The following is a 20226-nucleotide window of genomic DNA, read 5'->3' as shown; positions in this document are numbered from 1 at the left end:
TAAAGAGACTTTGATTAGATTCTTTTGGGGTTGGGGTGGGATCTAACCCAGGGCCAGGCAAGCATTCTACCCTGAGCCACATCCCAGCCTGAGATAGAACATATTGAAAAAAAAAAAAAAAAAAAAGCTCCTGCTGTATTCCAGCACAATCTCCACATCTGCAGGCTCGCAGGACCGAGAGATATTGTCCCTGGGGACTCTGGAGGTTCAGAAGTGTCTTCTGAGCCAGCCACAATTAACCTCTGCCCAGTCAGGTGTGAGCATATTTTATTACATTTGCTCCTTTTAGAATTAATCACCCCATGACAAATGGGGAAATGCTTTATTAGACCAGAATGTCATCTCCCAATGTTCCCCAATTACTGGGGGTGAGCTGTGTGGTGTAAGGCGTGGGGAGATGCAGACCTCTGTACCCATCCCTTCACTGGTGACATGGGCAGTGCAGGTCAGTGGTCAAGAGCAGGATGTGGGTGGCCCAGCTCAGCCCAGGACAGACCACGGTGCAAAGTGAGCCCCAAAGATTGTCAGATCTGGGGCGAACCCTATGCTTCTGGAGGGGAAGTCACTTGACTCAGCCTCAGTTTCCTTGTGTGAAATTTCTCTTGTGAAATTTAAGCATAGCTAAATCCAAAAATCTGAAATAACTTTTTGAACTCTGACCTGACGGCACCATCAGCGGACAATTCTGTGCCTGACCTCGTGTGATAGGTCACAGTCAAAGCCCAGGAGCACTAAGACCATTGTAGGGGCTGGAGTTTTAGCTAAGTAGCAGAGCATGTGCTTAGCATGCACAAGGCCCGCGGTTCCATCCTCAGCACCAAAACAAACAAGCAAAATTATTGTATGAAATTACCTTCAAGCCAGGGATGGTGACATATGCCTGTAATTCCAGCAGCTCAGGAGGCTGAGGCAGGAGGATTGCAAGTTCAAGGCCAGCCTCAGAAACTTAGTGAGGCCCTAAGCAACTCAGCAAGACCCTGTGTCAAACTAAAAAATAAAAAGGGCTGGGATATAGCTCAGTGGTTAAGCATACCTGGGTTCCATCCCCATTACCTGAAACCAAACAAAGTACCTTATGGGATTTTGTGAGAATTGAGATGGCATGTGTGGAGTAGGTGTAGACCTCAATAAATGCTAGCTGTCACCACCACCTCCCCCTCCCACATCCCAAGATATGAAGTAATAATGGAAGTCACCCCCTCCTTGGGTTACCTGCTGACACCACTGACCTTTGACTCTGATTTCCAGGCGTCTCTCTGGGAATCATCTCTCACATATTCCAGGACAAGCCTTCTCTGGTCTCTACAGCCTGAAGATCCTGTAAGTATCAGTGCACCCCAGTTTCCATAAAGGTGCAGCAGAGAGACTCATGGTCAGATGGAAGATCTGCAGCCTGACTCTTGGTTGACCACTGATTCGCTTCTTCTCTTCACTTTTTAAACATTTGTTCTTTTTAGATACACTTGGCAGTAGAGTGTATTTTGACTTTATCTTCACTTTATTTTCACTCATTATGTCCAATGCTTTGCTTTGTCTTATCTGCAATAAACTGTAAACAAATGTTGACTATAAACAAATGTTTACATTTGACTGTAAACAAATGTTGAATTGCACCTGCCGTGGGTGGCCACCATAGGGAGAAGTTTTTTTTTTTTTTTTTTTTTTTTTGGTGCCATGAGTAATGCTCTAAGGCACAGGGCTTGGTGGGGGAAGAGTTCAGTCGCAGCACCCTCCCTGAGACCCTCAGGCCAGGAGAGGCAGAAGACTGTTTCTAGGGAGGAAGAATCCAGATGGGTGTTCTTTGCTCATTTTTCTTTTTGAGGCTCAAATGTGCATTAGCTCGTTCTCCTATCTTCTCCTTCGGCCTTCAGGCTGCTTCTGCCCAATCCCTTTCACCTTCCCTTTGAAGCAAAAAGGAAAGTGAGTTGGCAAAGACCTTGCGTTAATTACCTGGCTTTCCCTTGCCATTGGCCTGAGGATCCACTTCAGAGAAGGGAAGGCTGAGGCCCCGTCTCCTCTCATCCCAACCCATGACTCACTTCAGCTCAACAATACTGTCCTCCCTGAGGCCTTCTTGGGTCCTTATGACGAGGAAGGGTGGAGGAGGTGGAAGCACAGACTCTGGAGGTGGGCTTCCTGGAAAGGCTCCTTACCCCAGGGATTAGGAAGAAAATGAGGATCTTAGGGGGTGGATCCTGAAACAAAAGAACGGTCATTTGGAAGCTTCCCTAAGGTGCTGGCTGAGCATTCCCCAGCTCTGTTACTCCTTTGGCCCTAACTAGACTTGCAGGTCTTTGGGTAGTTGAGCCTGAGGGGATAAGGGACTGAAATCCAGTTCTGTGCCCTGGTTGGATGCAGCACCCCACTCAGACACTGAGATATCTTTTTAAATTTTTTCTTAAAGTTGCTTTTGGACTAGCAGGGGCCCTTCCCACATGGTCCAGCCAATAATCCAAACCTAAGCACTTTCTTCTTTTCCCATGTAATTGGTGTTGTTGGGGCACCTCTGGTCCCCAGGTCTCTCTCCATCTGCCTCTGAATCTCACTCTCAGGGCTGTCCTGGCCGCTGTCCCTCCTCCATTCTCTACTCTGCCCGTGGGTGCCTCCTGTCTGTCCTCAGCCTCCTCTTCTGTCTCAGACCTTTCTCTCCCTCTTGGTACCTCTGCTCCTGCCTCCCAGGTCTCCTTCCTGCCTCTGCCCTCCATCTTGCTCCCCATAAGCACAGAGCCATGGGGGTGGGGGTGGGGGTGGGGGATTCTGAACCAGAGGCACAGTGCAAGAGGCCTACTTGGTGGCATGTCTGTGCCCCGTGGCAGGCTCAAACCTGCAGCCGAATTAGAGAGCAGGGCTCTGTTTGCTGGGCCTTCAGAAGATGGGAGACTCACGTCCCGCTCCTAAGACTCTGGCTTAGAGATGAGCCTCCCCTTTCTTCTCTGCCTGCATTAGGCAATAAATCAAAGCCCAGGAGAAACCGCAGGCTGCCCGCCGCCCCCTTCCCACCAACGGCACCTTGGCGCAGCAGCAGGGCGGCCAGGAGAGCGGAGGACTGCCAGCCCATTCACCCCCATCTCTGCCAGAGACCTCTGCTTTGCCCCATCCTCCAAGGCCACCAGGTCCCCCAAACCTGCATGCCGTTCCTCTGCCTGCAGACCTCTGTTTTAGGAGCAGGCAGGCCGTCTGGGGAATCCCTCCTGTCACTCCAGTGCTTCAGAGCACCCCAGCATAGGACCTTCCCGATGTCTGACGTCCCTTGTTGCAGGTCCTTCCATTGTTTGGCTTTCAGGCCTGCAAGAAAAATAGGCCAGCAAGAGAGCCTCTCTGCACCAGGGACCCCAGCAGCTCCCCGGTCTCCTCTTATCCAGGACCCTTCTCTGAACTGCACCTTCCTTTCTCTGATGCCTGGGGGACAAGCCGCCTCCTTTTTACCCTCCCAGAAGCAAAGGATTAAATAAAGTGGATTCCCTCTCTGATCCTCCCTGAATGACTGCGGCAGAGCCCCTCCCTCCGGTCCTCCCCCCAGGCCAGCCCTGGAGGTATCACTAGGGCTACTCTCCCGCTCTCCTCTGTTCAAGGTTGGATCACGAGAGTTGGCCTCCACAGGGAGTCGGCAGCCTTGGGCTCCTGTGTGTCTGGACATCAGGTTCGCTGCCAGGCTCGCTGGTGGTGCTGTCCCAAGGGAAGCTACCGTTCTTGCTGCCCCAGGCACAGGGGACAATGCCTGCACCTCCAAGGGCCCTGTCCTGAGTGCCTGTAGGGCCTGGGGGTGGCTGTGGCCAGAGCCCTTGGGCTCAGGGTGTGTGTCTGTTAAGCCTCAGGGTCTTTAACTCAAAAGGTTGCAGCCCCACCTTCCCTCCCAGAGCTTTCCTGCCAGAGAGCAGGGCCTTAGTCCTTAATCCAGGCCTTAGTCCCCTTCTCGGAGGACCAGCCAGGGCCTGTGCCCACTCTGCATCAGGATACTGTGGTCCCATCTACCAAGATGCCTGCTGGTACCAGACATAGTGGCACATGCCTGTCATCCCAGCAACTCGGGAGGCCGAGGCACTCTCCACAAGTACCAGGCCAACCTGGGCAATGTAGCAAGACCCTGTCTCAAAATCAAACAAAAAGGCTGGGGATGTGGCTCAGTGGAAAAGTACCCCCTAGGTTCAATTCCTAATACTGTGGGGGCGGGGGGGGGACAAGAAGGAGGAGGAGGAGGAGGAGGGGGAGGAGGAGGAGGAGGGGGGGGGAGAAAGGAAAGGAAAGAAAAAGAAAAGAAAGGACTTTGCTGGGGCCTTTGTTCCTCACCAGAGCCAGACCCAGGAAGCAGGTGGCAGACAGTCAGGGCCTTATCATTCCGTCCCTGCCTCCAGTAGACTGGGAAGATTTCCCCAGAACCCTTGCTCCTGGGCTGAGCCCCGAACCCCTGGGAGTCGGTGACTGCAGATTCCTCACCAGTGCCATCTTGGTGAACATAAGGGTCTAGAAGGGCTCCTGGCTTCTTCTGAGCGGGCCCATCCCTCTGAAGCCCTGGCTGGAGGGCACCAAAGAGCGGGAGGGAAAGAATTCGTCTGGCCTGTCCTCGAGGACATCTCCCTATGCCAGCCTCTAGGGAGCCCTCTCCACGGGGCCTGGAGCTGTCTGGGGTTGTCATGGGCTGTGTTTATGCTCCACCTGGCCAGACAGTGGCCATGCCTGGCCCAGAGCTGGGGCTCCATCTGTGTTGTTGAACTGAACTGAACAGACCCCAGGAGGGACGTGTGAGTTACTGGGGAGTGCTGGCTTTGGGTGAGTCTCACTGGCCTGCTTCATGGGCTCAGGCTGTCCAGAGCCCAGGGAGACCCTCTAAGGGATTGGTGGACAGGAAGAGGGTCTCTAGTATAGCAGGAAAACTGGAGCCCAGAGGACCTCACCAGAGTAGGTGCCGGGAGGACGTTCCGACGCCCTCTCCCTGCAAATCATTATTTCATCATTTAAAATGGGATAGTTGGAATAAACTTCCCAACATTTTTAGCTACAAAAACTTAAAACAAAAGCTGAGGGTCTGGTCAGTGGTAGAGCTCAAGTCCAGCATGGATGGGGCCCTGGCTTCCATCCCCAGCACCACACCTAAAAAAGGAAGAAAAAGAAATAAAGAAAAAAAATCCCAGAAATTTAAAAAGACCTTGTATAGAAGTCTCAACATACAACAGATGAGAGAAACCTCTGCGAGTGTGGGTCGGGGGCTCTAGGCGCTGTCTTGCCCACTCCAGGAACCCCAAGGCCCCTTTGCAGAACCAAAGGAAGGGCCTGTGGAGCTGCTGCTGGGTCACCTGTGGAACCCTCTGGCTGTGGCACTCATGGTTCTTGTCCCCAATTGTCTCTCTGGCCAGAAAGATGTTCCCCAGGTGTTATGGTTTGGATATGAGCTGTCCCCCCAAGAGCTCACATGTGAGACAATGCGAGAAAGTTTGGGGGAGAAATGATTGGGTTATAGCCTTAACCTAACCAGTGAGTTAATCCCTGATGGGATTATCTGAGTGGTAACTGGAGGCAGATGGGGCGTGGCTGGGGGAAGTGGTTCACTGGTGGTGTGGCTATGGGGTATACATTTTGTATCTGGAGAAGGGAGTCTCTCTGCTCTCTGGTCACCACGTGAGCTGCTTCCCTCTGCCACACTCTTCCACCATGATGTTCTCCCTCACCTCGAGCCCCGAGGAGTGGAGCTGGCCTTCTATAGACTGAGACCTTCAATAAACTGTGAATCCTTCAATAAACTTTTCCTCCTCTACAATTGTTCTGGCTGGGTCCTTCAGTCACAGCAGAGGAAAAAGCTGACCGACACACCAGGACACAGGGAGGGAGGGTGCTGAGTACTAGACTTCTGCCAGGCTCAGCTCCACATGACAATCACCTGAAACCAAGGGTGGAAATGACACCTGTGATCCCAGTCATTTGGGAGGCTGAAGCAGGAGGATTGCAAGTTGGAGGCCAGCCTGGGCAGCTTAGTGAGACCCTGTCTCAAAAGAAAATAAAAATGACTGGGCTCTTTTATTTGATCACAGTCAGCACGTGAGGTCAACATCATTATCCCCAGTTCATTATGTGGCAGAGCAGTTGCTTAGTATGTGCAAGGGCTGGGTTCAATTCCCAATCCCCAGTCACACACACACACAAAAAAAAAAAGAAGAAAAAAAATGTCACTGTGAATTTGAAAAACTGTGAATGCCTCATATTTCTCCCCCAAGGACTCTGCCCCAGAGACTTAACTGAGTTACAGTGTGGCTGGGCATTGGGAATTTAAAAACCTTCCAGGTGATTCTAACATGCAGTCAGAGTTGAGTGCACAAGATTAAATAGACTCTGCCTCACCAGGCAGAACCAGGGCCAGCAAGAGAAGTAGGGAAGGTCACAAAGCCCTGGCCTGGGACACAGGGCTGAGATCCTGGGATCCTGCCATTAATCTGTTTTGCAATTCAGGGCAAGTCACCACCCCTCTCTGATCCTCCATCTCTTCATCTTGGAAAACAAAGAGGCTGCTCCCTTCTAAAAGTCCTTCCAGTCTTTAAAACCTGACTGTGCTTCAATAAAGAAGCTTATGACTGGGTGACGAGACCAGGGACCCCACTGGAAGCAGGTCGGGGCCGGAACCAAATGCCATGCTGGACTCCAGCTTGCTGGGTTTTGATTCAGGAAAGAAGGAGCTTTCTGGTGGCCAGGTGGTGTGGCCTGGCATGAGTTCTCTGGGGAGACACTGAGTTCCCTGACAGTGGAAAATAACTTCAGAGCCCCAAGAGGATACTGCAGAATCTGTGTTGGAGGTACGATTCCTACACCTTAAAGGTCTTTCTAGATTTCTCTGTTTAGGATTTGGCAGAGGAAGGGGTGGGGCTTTTTGGAGGGTGGAGGTACTTGGAGGTGCTCTTTGTGGTGGAAGGTACCTGTTCAGGTCTGGTCCTGGAGGAATGCTCGGCCTGAGCAGCCCCGGCTCCCTTTCCCAGCTATCATTTCCCTGTACTTTGCTTCAAGCATGTTGAGGCCTCGGGGTGAGAATCAAGGCAGCTCACTCAGGTGGGGAGAGAAGTGCTTGCCTTTTCCCATGAAAGAAGTCAGATGGCTGGAGGGAGAGGAGCGCCCCCCTGCACGCCCTCAGCTCCTCTACCTGCACAGGGAAGTGCGGGTTCCCAGGAGCTCCAGCATCTTTGTCCAGGGAGCTGCCCTGGAGTCCCTTGGCCAAGCAGGCCTCAGTTCCAGGAGAGGAGCCTGAAGAATGGGTCCCTTCCCCTGGTTGACCTGTCACTTCTTTGTGTGTGGTTAGGTGAGACCGAATCCTTGACTGCTACAACTGGGGGAAGTCTGTGCATCTTCTGGCAGCTTCTTCCTTTAACAGATGAGGGTCTTGAGGCCCAGAGGAGGGTAGTGACTTATTCCAGTCCTCCAGTAAGTGATAGAACTGAGACCAGATATTAATAACGGTCAGTGATGTCCGCCAGCATCCCCTTAGTTTTTTCTTGCTGCACAGGGTTTCCGAGGGCTATTTTATTTGATCACAGTCAGCACCTGAGTTCACCATCATTATCCCCAGTCCATAGAGGAGGAAACAGAGGCCCTGGGAGTTTAAGCAATTGCACCTTTCATACCCCTGGAGAGGGGCAGAGCTGGGGATGCAGTCTCAGGGCCATCTGACAGAGCCTCACGTGGGACATCATATTTAAGGAAGCTGGAGAGGCGGGGGTTTAAATTCCATTCATGAAGGGAAACCATCATTGGAAAGCTCTCTCTGACACCGCTTAGAGCCTGCGCTGGAGGGACCAGGAGGCTGAGACCTTTGGGATCACGGAGTGTGCATGGAGAGGGGCAGGGTCCTCCAGCTGCTCAGGGCAGCCTGCCCTTCTCCCACACTGCCCTCCCTCTCTCCTGCTGGGCAAGACCCCAGTCCTGGACTGCCTGAGTCTGAATTGTTCTCTGATCTTCAGCTTTGCCTCCACAAGGGGCTCCTTTCTGCACTCCCCACATTCCTGCAGTAGATGAGCATCCTGTCCCAGGGTGCTGAAATTTGGTTTGTATTTGGGGTCTTCACATATCCGTAAGAGGAGATCAGGGAAGGTAACAGGTGACTCTGACCTGAACACAGCAGGCAACAATAGCTACCAGGCTCATCAGCATTTTCTGGCCCCTGCTCTACCCTGCCATCGAGATAGGTGCTATGTGGTGTCATTGGTTAAGCATCCAGACTGTGGGTCTAAACCTCTGGATTCAAACCCCAGCTCTGTCTGTCCCTTATCAGCAGTGTGACCTTGAAATGACCTGGTGGAGTTGTAACAAGGATAGGTTTGGGTGAATACCTGTTAACACCCCAACACCAGGACTTGGCAAGCCAGCTCTTACTATTACTAAAGTCAAGATCAGGAAATAAGCCCCGTTCCCTGAAGCCCAGTGATACCTACGTGACCTTGGGCAAGGTGTTTATCCTCTTGGAGCCTTGACCTTCCCCTCTGAACCAGGGCTAACAATAACACCTTAGAGGGAAGACTGGACCCCTCAGGGCAGCAACATACTGGGGCACATAGTAAGTGCTCACTGAGAGATCAGCCTCCTGCGCCCCACCCCCCATAATTCCCAAGGAGCCTGGCCAGCTGAGGCAGACCCACAAATGCACCTGACTCCTCCCCAGACAGGTTGCATGCACAGCTTAGGAGGGGGTGCTCCCTCACCCTGCCTGGGACAGTCAGCCATATCCTTCCTGCTTCTTCAGCTATTTCCAGAGTTCCTACTCCCTGGGTGCCCTCTTCTCATTTCTGGATCTGGGGGCTCAGAAGTAAAGGACGTTCTGATGGCAATGGCTACCCAAAGGCTTCCCTCCATTTTGTCCTCCAGTGTCTCCCTTAGAACCAGGCAAGCAGGACCCTTGCTCAGGGGTCCTACCACAGGGACTTCCTGCAGTGTGGGGTGCCTTCCTCAAATGTCCTAAGGTCCCTCTGCTGCCGGGAGTTGGCTGGAGTTAGTGGTGCCTCTGGGAAAGGTGTCCCATTCTGTCATTGCTCCCTGACTGCATGCTCCCTGGGATTTCCCTGCATGCCCCCAGGAGCTCCACGATCCCAGCCTGGGGAGACATCCTCGCATCCTGTGGCCCAGCCCCAATTCCAGGAAGGCAGCTTGGCCAGAGGGTCATTTCCACGAGTTGGTCTGTTACTTTTCTAAATTCTGTTGTGTGAGGCTGGCCCACCAGAACAGGCTGGTGTGTTGATCTGGTGGGCCAGCCTCAATTCTTTCCTTTCCTCCCTCCCTTCCTCCCTCCTTTCCTTCCTTTCTTCTCTTTTCTTACAGTACTAGGGATAAAAACCAATGATACTCTATCACTGAGCTACCCTTTTAATTTGGGGGCAGGGTTTCATGGAGGCTGGCCTTGAACTTGGGATCCTCCTTCCTCAGCCTCCTGAGTTACTGACTACAGGCATGTGCCACTGTGCTGGGTTTCAAACTGTATCTACAGGCAAGGACTCTAAAAACACATTTTCCTGAAACCCTTACACCCTAGGGTTGGCCTTACCCTCATTCGTGTCCTCCTCTTCCACAAAGGAACCTTTAGCCTCTTAGTTGAATAGCTAGAGAAACTGAGGCCCAGGGAGAAAAAAATCCATATTTCCCCACGTGCTTCCTGCCAAACTTCAGCAGAATTCCATGGATTCCAACTTTGGCCCTTGTTGCTTCAAGAACATCTCCCTTCCTTTTCACCATTCTCTTTCCTCCTGCCTCATCCTGGAAGCTCTTCTGAGATGCTCTCTCTCCACTCTGGGCCTCCCAGCCTCCAGTGCACACCTCAACAGCCTCCGACTCCCCACTAGCAACAGAGGGGAGGGGCTGGAGCAAGATTCCCTCTGGGGCTCTCAAGCAAGAGGTAGGGGCCTGGCTTGGGGCAGGGGGCTCAAGCAGGGACCCCCTCACCCCCTGCCACCCCTGTCCTCATGCCCTGTGGGTCCTCAAAGCCCCTTTTCCCTTCCAGGATGCTGCAGAACAACGAGCTGGGCGGGATCCCGGCGGAAGCGCTGTGGGAGCTGCCGGGCCTGCAGTCTCTGTGAGTCACTGAGGGGCTGTCCTGGGGGTCATCCGCTTCCTGGGAGCTGAGTCGCAGTCCAGGCGCCCCTGGCCTCAGCCCTTCCTTCTCCTTCAGATCCCCTTCTGCACTCCGTGTTCCAGACAGCTGGCTCCTCCTGACTTTGGTTTCTTGGGGGGTTTGGTTGTTGTCGGCAGCAGTGCGTCTGTGTTCCCTTGTGTGTGTATTAGGGGAAGGGAGACCTCCCTAGGTAGGGCCACCAGGGCAGCAGTCCCGAGGCGACTGGCATTCTGCCATGTTCCCAAAGAGCATCGGGAAGGGGCTGTCTCCTCCACCTAGCCCGCTCTTGCCCCCAGGGCTCTGCGCAAGGAGAGAAGGTGGGTGGGAAGGAGAATGGGCTGTCATGGGCCACCCATGACAGATCCATTCCTCCAAGGAGCCTGTAGTTCCCTTCTTGACCAGCAGGGGCATCATGGCAGCAAGATCACGCCTGCGGGAAAGTGGGAACAGGTGCTCTGGGGTGATGGAATCTAGCCCACTGCAGTCCTCTGGGTCAGGTGCTGGGTTTATCCACACAACACACAGCACAGAGCTGGAACAGGGTAGGTGGTGCCTCACACATGCCTGTTGAACACCACTGCATTTCCAGTGACATCTCATTATCCTACGGGAGAATGGATTCATTGGGGCAGGGGGCTCAAGCAGGGATTTAGAGAGAAATCAAAGTTGGAGGATGAGATTGGAGCATGACACCTGCCAGCAGGAGAACTGGAAGCGCTGACAGTGAAAGGAAAAAAAGCCTCTGGTATTCTGGTATTCACAGCTTGTAGGTCCTGCTGTGGCCCTGCCCAGTGCATGGACATGGAAGTCAGATGACTCAGAACTGTCCTGACGGCCTTTGAGTGGCAGGAGTTTGGGCGGAGGGGCTTTTCTCCCTGTGGCTGACATTTAGCCCCCGTTCCATCATAAAAACATGGGTCCAGCCAGGCAGAGTGCTGCAGACCTGTCATCCCAGCAGCTCAGGGGGCTAAGGCAGGAGGATTGCAAGTTCAAGGCCAGGCTCAGAAACTTAGAGAGACCCTGAGCAATTTAGCAAGACCCTGTCTCAAAATTTAAAAGGGCTGGGGATGTGGCTCAATGGTAAAACACCTCTGAGTTCAATTCCCAGTCAAAACAAAACAAACAAACAAAAACCCAGTCCTGGGGGTCCTGCCTAGCTAGCTGTGCCATGGCCACCATGGTTGGGACATTTATCCCCTATACTCCCTGGGGCATCCTCTCACTTCCTTCTCTGTTTCTGAACCTCAGTGTCTGCCCTCCCCCAAGCTGCCTGATTTGCCCCAGTGACCGAACCTGTCTGTCTCCCCTCATTTTCTTTTCACCCTCCATCCCAATGTGTCTAGGCCTTTGGCCCTAGCCACCCCTCTCCTTCTAGCCAGCCCCACCACTGGACAGAGCCAGCAATCCGGCTGCCCCTAGGAGCCAAGGTCAGGAGATCAAAGGGTAGGAAAGCCTGCGCTTGCTCCCCCTCTGGCGGGGCAGACTAAACATTTACTTAGGGCACCAGCAAAGGACAGGGACAGCCAAAAATAAGAGGGGTGTGTGTGTGTGTATGGGGGGGTTTGACATTTCATCCAGAGCATCAAAGAGGCCTTCATGGGAAAAAACTTGGAGTTCACTGGACTTCTTTGCACTTATTTTAAGGTTAAGTTGTCTTTTAAATTTTTTTAAACTCGTGGATCCCATTTTTTGCTTAGGGGTTCTAAAGGCCTCGCTTTCAGACTAGGCATGGAACTTCTGAATTAGACACGCCATTTCCCCTACATTTTCTGGGAAGTGGGCAGACCCTGTTGGTTTGGAGAACTAGATAATTAGTGTCTACCCCCAACCCCATGACTCCCTGTTTCTTGTGTGGGTCAGGGGATGGGGACAGAAGCCCCATTCCCCACTCCCACAGTTGTAAGGTAAATGAATAGATTTGCCTCTTGCAATCCTGTGGGAAAAGTACAAGCCAGCCAGAGAGAAAACGTGGCCTATGGTCCTGGCACCTACCCTGACTATCGTGGGGCTAACTATCTTCCCTGCCTACCTCACAGGGTTGTCATGAAGATGAATGTGCAATACATGGGAGGGATTTGCAAAATGTTCTACACAGCTGTGATACATGATGATACTATTGCAATATTGTTTGTCTAAATGGTCATCGATTCATTCATTTTGCAAATAATTTTGAGGCCTTACTAGGACCGCAAACCTGAGTTGAGTTCTGAAGGATTAGGAAGTGTCAGTCTGGTGAAGAGGAAGAATGTCACAGGTAGAAGGAACAGCACATGCACAGAGATAAGAAGGAATCCTGAGTGTGCTCTAGAGAATTTGCAGGAGGGAGTTTGGCTGAACTGTGTGTGTAGTGTGTGTGTGTGTGTGTGTGTGTGTGTGTGTGTGTTGTGTTGGGGCCTAGTGGGAAAGGCAGTGATGGGGAAAGATCTGGAACTAGCAAGAGATGATCCTGACAGGTAGGCAAGGGCTTTGCTAAAGCTTTGAACTTTATGCTTAAGCAAGCGGGGAGCTGGGCTGGGGTGTGGCTCAGTGGTCGAGTGCTTGCCTGGCGTGCATGAGGGCCTGGGTTCCATCCCCAGCATCTCAAAAAAAGTGGGGAGCCATCGAAGGACTTTTAGCAGGAGAGCAATGTGATAGGGTTTGGGTCTCCCCTCCATCTTTGGCAGCAGATGGGGGCCAACCTGGAGGTGGGGAGCCAGCAAAGAGACTCCTGAGTGAAGTGAATATGACAGCAGCCAAAGCAAGAGGAGATGTTGGTGAACTCTGGGAATATCAAGGAGCCAGGTCAGGACTCTGGTGTCGGACTCCCTGGGTTCAAATCTCACCTCCCTCACTTACCACTCGGGAGACCTCAAGCAGGTTACTCAACAGCTGTCCTTCTGTTTCCTTATTACCAAAAAGGAGATGAGGATGGTATCTATGTACCTCCATAGGATAGCATGAGGTGAGGTGATAAGCATGAATGACCTAGAACAGTACCTTTCTTTGCCTCCAGCACAGTTACCATTATGATTAGTAGTACCACTGATGGATGTGGGAGTTAGAAAAGCGAAGTCAACAACCGATTCTCTGGCTTTGACCTCAGGGTGGATGGAGAACCTGGTCACCAAGAGCTTGGCACAGGATAAGAGCTCATGATGAATGTGTTGGACAAGTTGTGAATAAGAAGTGAAGCCCAGAGGGTGACCAGACAGGCTGGAAGGTTGGTCGCTGTGACTGTAGGACACAGTGTGTGTGCATGTGTATAGTGAATGAGGGACGCACAAGCCCAAAGAGTCTGTATGATTGATGTTATGTCCTGAGCTTTGGGAAGTTGTAGGGATTCAAGGAGAGACCTCCTCAGACCTCAGTGTGGTGCTGCTCCCCTTGTTTCTGGTCCCTCCATCTTGGACAGCAAGACCAGCCCCAGTTGCTAGGCTGAGAGAGAAGTGGGATATGGGCCCATATGTGGAGCACCCTGTGAGCCAGCGCTCCGGGGAGGGTTGACACCCCCTGTCTGATTTCTTCCTCACAGATCCTCTTTAGTGACTCCCCCCTCTGCCATAGATGAGGAAACAGAGACTGACAAGTGTGGGGGTTCTGCAAGGTCAGGGCTGGTGAATTGGGAAGACAGATCTGCACCGTGGTTGTTGCATTCCAAAAACTGCCACCATCAGTGACCTTCCTGCTTCCCCAGGAGTATCAGCAGAGCCAATAGAGGAGAAAGGCATACAGGGGACACACCTCTGCCTGTGCTCTTTCAGGGGTGGGATGTCCTCCCCAGAGCAGGCCAGGTACACCTCTTGTCCCTGGAAGTGACCATTCTTCAACTTCAGAAGGCGGCGGGTTGTGGGGGGGATCCCTGAATACTCTCATAGACATTCTCAGAGACTCAGGGAAAGACCAGCCCCATGGTCCTGCTTTCTACCAGCTAGAACCAGACTTTGGGGAGTAGGAACTAGGTTTGGGGGAGTCTTGGGTAGGGCTGGGTAAGGGTTGGGGCCAGCCGGCCCAGCATTCCAGGCCCCAGGTACTGGAGTCAGACGTGGCGCACAGGCTGTTTGGCTTGGCACCTGGGCTGGCAGCACCCAGCCCCCCCAATTCCCCTCCCTGGATACACTTGCTTCCTCCCCAACTGATGTGGGAGGGGGAGAGTGGTCACGCCAGACGTGTCACCAGGCTTGAGCACAGGCCAAGAGAAACCGCGGGGAGCCAGCGGAGACAGGGGGAAAATAGAAACTGGTGGGGGTGAGGCCGGGCCGGGGAGGGGGAAAGCGCGGAAAAACAGAGCAGCAGCCCAGGAGGGGCCGGGCACAGAGCCGGGGGAAAGCACAGGGGCAGGAATAAAGGGGAGAAAATAGAAAAACAGCCCCATCCTGGACACCCTAGGGGGGAAACGCATAATTACCAAGGACAGCCACATGAAACGTTGTGTGGCACTGGGGAAATTAATCAAGAGCAGGGCCAGACTCCCAACTGGAACCCGCTAGAGCTACCACAACCCCTTCGGCTCAAGCCAGCTGGTGGAAAACATGCAGGCAGCCGCTGGTCGCTGGAGGGAAAGAGGTAGAGAGGCTGGGGTGGGAAGATGTGTGTGCGTGGATGTGCCTGTGGGCACAGGGAGGTCCCTGGCTGGGGCCAGGGAGGAGCGGCTCCCACTTAGCACACTTCAATATGTGAAGTGCATTCTCTGTCTCATTTAATCCTGAAAATTCTATCAAGTAGCTTCTATTATGTCCATTTTATAGATGGGGCAACTAAAGCCCATATACGTTAAGGAATTTGCTTGAGGTCACATAGCTAAGAGAGAGTAGGGCTGGAATTTTAGATTGGTTCTGATTCCAAAGTGCCATGCTGTTAACCTCTATTCTTTGTTACCCCTCTGAAGCTACAAGTTTTAGGATTTAGAGACTTAGGTTTAAGTCCTAGCTCTGTCACTAACTAGTTATAAGGAAAGTCGCCTCCCCTTTCTGAACCTAAAGTTCCCCCTCTCTAAAATGGGAAGGTCACATAGGATGATTGACAGAAAGGTGTCCCAAGAGCATGTCATGCCACAGAGATACAAGGATTTTCTGTTGGGATTACTGGCTTTGGAGTTGCTTATGATTAGTGTGTGCTTGTCCTCTGTGGGCCTCTGTCTTTCTCTCTGTGCAATGGAGAGTCACCTTCTTAAACCCTTCCAGTCTTCTGAGGATGCTGCACATTGAGGAGAGGGATGACCTGAGTACCTCCAGGGGAAAAATGACGGAGTCCTTCTGCCCAAGGGCAGAGTTGCCATGGGAACAGGGATAGGAGGTATTCCCAGAGAAGCCAAATGCAAGAGGCTTCTGGACAGATGCCCCTCTTTCCATACCTCCGACCCTTCTCTAAGGGTTAAGTCACACTCCTGAATAATGCCCAGGGCCAGACCAATAAGAGCCAGCACTTGGATGACACTTGACTAGCGTGAGTCACTCATTTATTCCCTTAATCCTAACCACACTCCTCTGGGACAATTACTGCTAGTCGGCTTGTCACCCCACCGTATTGATGAGCAACTGAGGTATAAAGGATGAAGTGGCTTTTTGTACCACCAGGGTCAAAACTCAGGTGCCACATCTATGTTTATAGCAGCTCATTTTACAACAACTAAGTTAGGGAACCAACCTAGGTGCCCTTCATCAGATGAATGTGGCATATATACACAGTGGAATATTACTCAGTCATAAATGAAATTGTGGCATTTGCTGGTAAATGAATGCAACTGGAGATTATCATGCTAAGTGGAAAAAGCCAATCCCCCCAAACCAAAGGCCAAATGTTCTCTCTGATACGTGGATGCTAACTCACAATGGGAGGTGGGAATAGAAATTCACTGGATTAGACAAATGGGAATGAAGGGAAGGGAGGGGGAATGGCAATAGGAAAGATAGTAGAATGAATTGAACTTTCCTGTGTTCACATATTCACATATGAATATACAAGCAGTGTAACTCCACATCATGTACAACCACAAGAATGGGAAGTCACATTCCATGGATGTATAATATGTCAAAATACACGCTACTGTCATGTGTATCTAAAAAGATTAACAACAAAATTCAGGTGGCCAGGCCCATAGTCCACACACACACCTATGGTGCAGGGCTGCCTCCGAGAGCCTCTGAGAGGCTGAATGAGAGGCTTCCAACCTGGGAAATGGGCCTGTGTAGCGTTTCTAGAGTACCTGCCCCAGAGCAGGCCTTGAGTGGAGCTTGGCCTGAGGAGGCCAGAGGATTCTGGATTGGCCTGCTTTGGTCCTTACCTGAGGAGTTCTAGAGCTAAGCGGAACCTGGGCTGGGAAGAAGGTGCTGGTTGCCTGGGGAGCTAGGGCCTGTTGACATGGTGGCATCAGCATTGACCCTGGGAACCCCCAAAGACTGTGAGAGAGGGCACGAGGCTGGCTGTGCCTACAGACCTACATTCAGAGAGCATGAGGCACTTCTAAGAGCTGTTCTCCAGCAGCAGCAGCTCGGCCATCTTACCCAGTACCAGGAGCAATGCGTGTATACATAGCTCCAGCTTACGCACAGGCCTGAGAAGGGACAGGCCATGCCCAGGACTCTCCAGAGGGCTACAGATGGAGCCAGGGGTGGAACTAAGTAGGGTCTTCTTGTGTGAGGGTAGGAGAGCCCAGACATGGCGTCCCTCCTTACTTGCAGCCTGCTGGAGGCAAACTTTCAAAGAGACCCCAGAGGGGGCTGGGGATGTGGCTCAAGCGGTAGCGCGCTCGCCTGGCATGCGTGCGGCCCGGGTTCGATCCTCAGCACCACATACAAAAAAAAACAAAAGATGTTGTGCCCGCCAAATACTAAAAAATAAATATTAAAAAATTCTCTCTCCCACTCTCTCTTAAAAAAAAAAAAAAAAGAGGCCCCAGAGGGAGGCCCAGGTGATTTCAGAAGAAGCAGCCAGTTTTGCAAGGGTTGGGAGGGGGGGGGGTTTCCCTCCAGGAAGCCTTCTCTTGGGCTGCCTGAGCACTGAGGGAAGAAGGAGGATATCATGGGAGGACAAGGAGGGTATCTTTGAGGACAAGGGACTGAGGATAGAGCGTGGGGAACACATGGATAGAGCTTACAGAACAGTGCTTCTCAAAGTGTGGACCCCAGAGCAGCAGCACTTGGGAGCCTGTTAGAAATGCAAATTCCAGAACTATTGGGTCAAAGTCTCTGACGCTAGGCCCAGCAATCTGTGCTTTCGGAAGCCCTCTAGGTGATTCAGAGGCATGTTGAAAATTAAGAACCGCCGACATGGAAAAAAAAAAAGGGTGGTAAAAAAGCAACCACAAAAGAGGTGGCTTAGAACAACAGAAGTTTATTCTCTCCCAGCCCTGGAGGCCAGAAGCTCCATGGGAAAACCCTTCCTTGCCTCGTCCAGCTTCTGATGGCTTCACATTCCTCAGGCTGCCACCCGTCAGTCCCTGCCTCCCATCTTCACATGGCCTTTCCCCCTTCTCCTGTGTCTTTCTATAGTCCTTTATAGGGACTTGTCATTGGGTTTAAGGCCCACCCAGGTATTCCTGATGAGCTCATCTCAAGATCCTGAATTTGAGAAAAAAACCTTGTTCCAAATAAGGTCTCATTAACATGTTCTGGGAGTTAGGACATTGATATATCTTTATTTGGGGGGCGGTGCTCACTACAAAGGAATAGGATGAACAGGAAATGAGGGTCAGGAAGCCTGCATTCTGTGGCACAGTGCTTGGGGATGAAAAGCCGAGGTGGAGTCTGGGGGAATGGCACACGGGGGTGAGGGGATCAGCTGCCCTTGAGCCAGCTGTGCCTGCACAGAGGGAACCTGGCAGAGAGAGGCCAATAACTGGCAGGCCAGGGGAGCAACAGGGTCCTGAGGTCTGAGAGCTCTGAGCCACGGTCCCATTCTGAAGTTGCCCACCCTGCCAGGGGCATGCCCTCCATGCCCCGCCCCCCAGCTCTGCAGGTGATCTGATGAGTGCTATCAGCACCCCCAACTTGCCAGTCAGCCAGGGAGGACCCTGGGGCCCAGGCGTGCCAGGGGACCCAGACAAGGGGTCCCGAGGGATGCGCGAGGTGGCAGATGGCCTCCCTGGAATGGCTATTTCAGGCTCCATGATTATATGCTGCTGTATTTGGATCTTCCCAAGGTTCCGGGAGTTGATTACTACATGCGTCTAGGGCAGAGGCTGCTCTGAGGTGGGCGAGTGGGCAGGCTGGCAGCCCCCTGCAGCCCATGAGGGTCTGAACATGGATAATTTGGCTCCTGAGAGATGCTAGGAGAGTGTCCAGGGTGGGCTGGGGCCTGGGATTGGGTGGTGATTCTTTCAGCCATAAATGCTGGTCTGGAACAGACGTGGCCCAGACTGGGCCACCCAGGAGCCGCATGGTGCCTGGCCCTGAGGGAAACACCCCAGGGCAGACTTCTGGGTCTCCTCAGCTCTCCTGCAGGCTCTGACTGTGGTGCCAGGGGCTTTTGCTGGCCAGACATTCTTCTCTAACTGGGCTGCTCCTGAGCTCTGCAGAGCTCCAGATGGCGGAGGCCTGAGAGACAAGAGAGGCAGAGCACCCAGGATGGAGATGGTGACTCAGATTTGGTTTAGATGCAAGTGGGCCCCAGGAAGAGCCAAGAGGTGGGGCAGTCCCTCCCCCATGGGGGTGAGGACAGAGGCAAAATTCTCCTAGGTCTCCTCCGCCTGCTTTAATACTTCCCGAGTATCAGAGCCTCGGCCTGGGTTCTGGGAGTGTCTGGAGAGGAGAGGAGACTCCACCTGTTTCTTCATCCATCCATCCACCCATCTGTCCATTTATTCTTTCCAGCTTTGTAGAGTGCTTGAGATGCCTGGCACAGAAGACACTGAGATAATAAGAGCTCTGCCTTTCAGCAGCTCGTAGCTTGGTGTGGGAATGTCCTACACACCGGACCCCATATTCCCTCCCACCCCATATACTGTGGACATTACATTCCTAGACAGAAAAGCAGTGCAAGTGGACGCCTTGTAGAATTGGTTTATGATAGGGAGTTGACTACCGTGAGGAAAACCAGGTGAAGTCTAGCGTGTGTAATAAGAATCATGCTGGTAGTTCTTGTTTGCTGAGTGCTCACTCTCAATGACTAGGCTCTGGGTTAATGCTCAGCAGACATCCTCTCATTTCTTCCTTGCATCAAGGCCCCACGGGAGGTGCTATGATCCCCATTTTACAGATGAGCAAATGAAGAATTTGGGAGCTGATCACAGACTTGGTAGAGGCTTCGTCTGAGTTCCGGGGCTATGCAGGTTTTTTTCTTTTGTACTGGGGATTGAACCCAAGGACACTCAACCACTTAGCCATATCCCCAGTCCTTTTTATTTATTTATTTTTTATTTTGAGACAGGGTCTTGCTAAGTCGATTAGGTTCTTGCTCAATTGCTGAGGCTGACTTTGAACTTGCCATGCTCCTGTCTCAGCTTCCCAAGACGCTGGGATTACAGGCATGCGCCACTGCACCTGGCCTGTGCATGCTCTTAACAGGCCTCTACACTCTGCAGAAGGGCGGTTGTGAGGGTTGCTGGAGACCTGGTTCCCCAGACTCTCTGCCTTACAACACAGAGAAATTTATAAAACGCAGAGTCCCTTCTTAGACCTTCTAAATGGGAATCTTGAGAGTTTGGGTCCAGAAATCTGGATTAAAAAAAAAATCCTCCCGGATGACCCTGATGCAGAGCCAGATCTGGGAATGTGGATAGAGGTCCACATCCTCTATTCACGGACCTGCAGCATTGGCATTCCCTGGGAGCTAGGTAGACGTGGGAATCTCGTGCTCCACGCCATACCTACTGATTCAGAATCTGCATTTTAAGAAGGCCCACCCCTCCACCCTCTGTGTGATCAATATGCAATTTAAATTTTAGAATCACTTTTCTTTTGTCCAGGAGCATATGAGACACACTGCCCAGAGGTGCGGTACCTTGTCACCTGGAAGATGTTGAAAGAAAGCTCCTCCCTCTTTCCCTTCCTTCTGTCTCCTCTTCCACCAGTCTTGACCCAAATAGCAGTGGTGTAGTTCTGAAGAGGGGGTGGGGCTGAGTCACCTCTTATGAAGATCTCCTGTGGCCTCCGGCCCTAGAAAGGTGCTGCACCCCCACTTACCAGGTGACAAGGCAGGACACCCTGAAAATACCTCCAGAGAGAGTCCCTTTCTTCTAG

General features: G+C 52.2%; 1 protein-coding gene across 5 annotated transcripts in view; it reads left to right on the top strand.

Annotated features, from left to right (window-relative positions):
* Nucleotides 1-20226, top strand: part of LGR6 (leucine rich repeat containing G protein-coupled receptor 6) — a 117533-nt gene that overhangs the window by 30065 nt on the left and 67242 nt on the right. For all 5 annotated transcript variants that reach the window (XM_081297276.1, XM_081297277.1, XM_081297275.1 and 2 more), the window contains exons 3-4: nucleotides 1249-1320; nucleotides 9962-10033. In XM_081297276.1, the coding sequence (XP_081153402.1) occupies nucleotides 1249-1320; nucleotides 9962-10033 (144 nt within the window). The remainder of the gene's footprint in view (nucleotides 1-1248; nucleotides 1321-9961; nucleotides 10034-20226) is intronic.

The sequence above is a fragment of the Spermophilus citellus genome (assembly GCF_964194105.1).
Source record: "Spermophilus citellus genome assembly, chromosome: 6".
In the NCBI taxonomy this organism is placed as follows: domain Eukaryota; kingdom Metazoa; phylum Chordata; class Mammalia; order Rodentia; family Sciuridae; genus Spermophilus; species Spermophilus citellus.
This window is presented reverse-complemented; position numbering and strand designations above follow the sequence as displayed.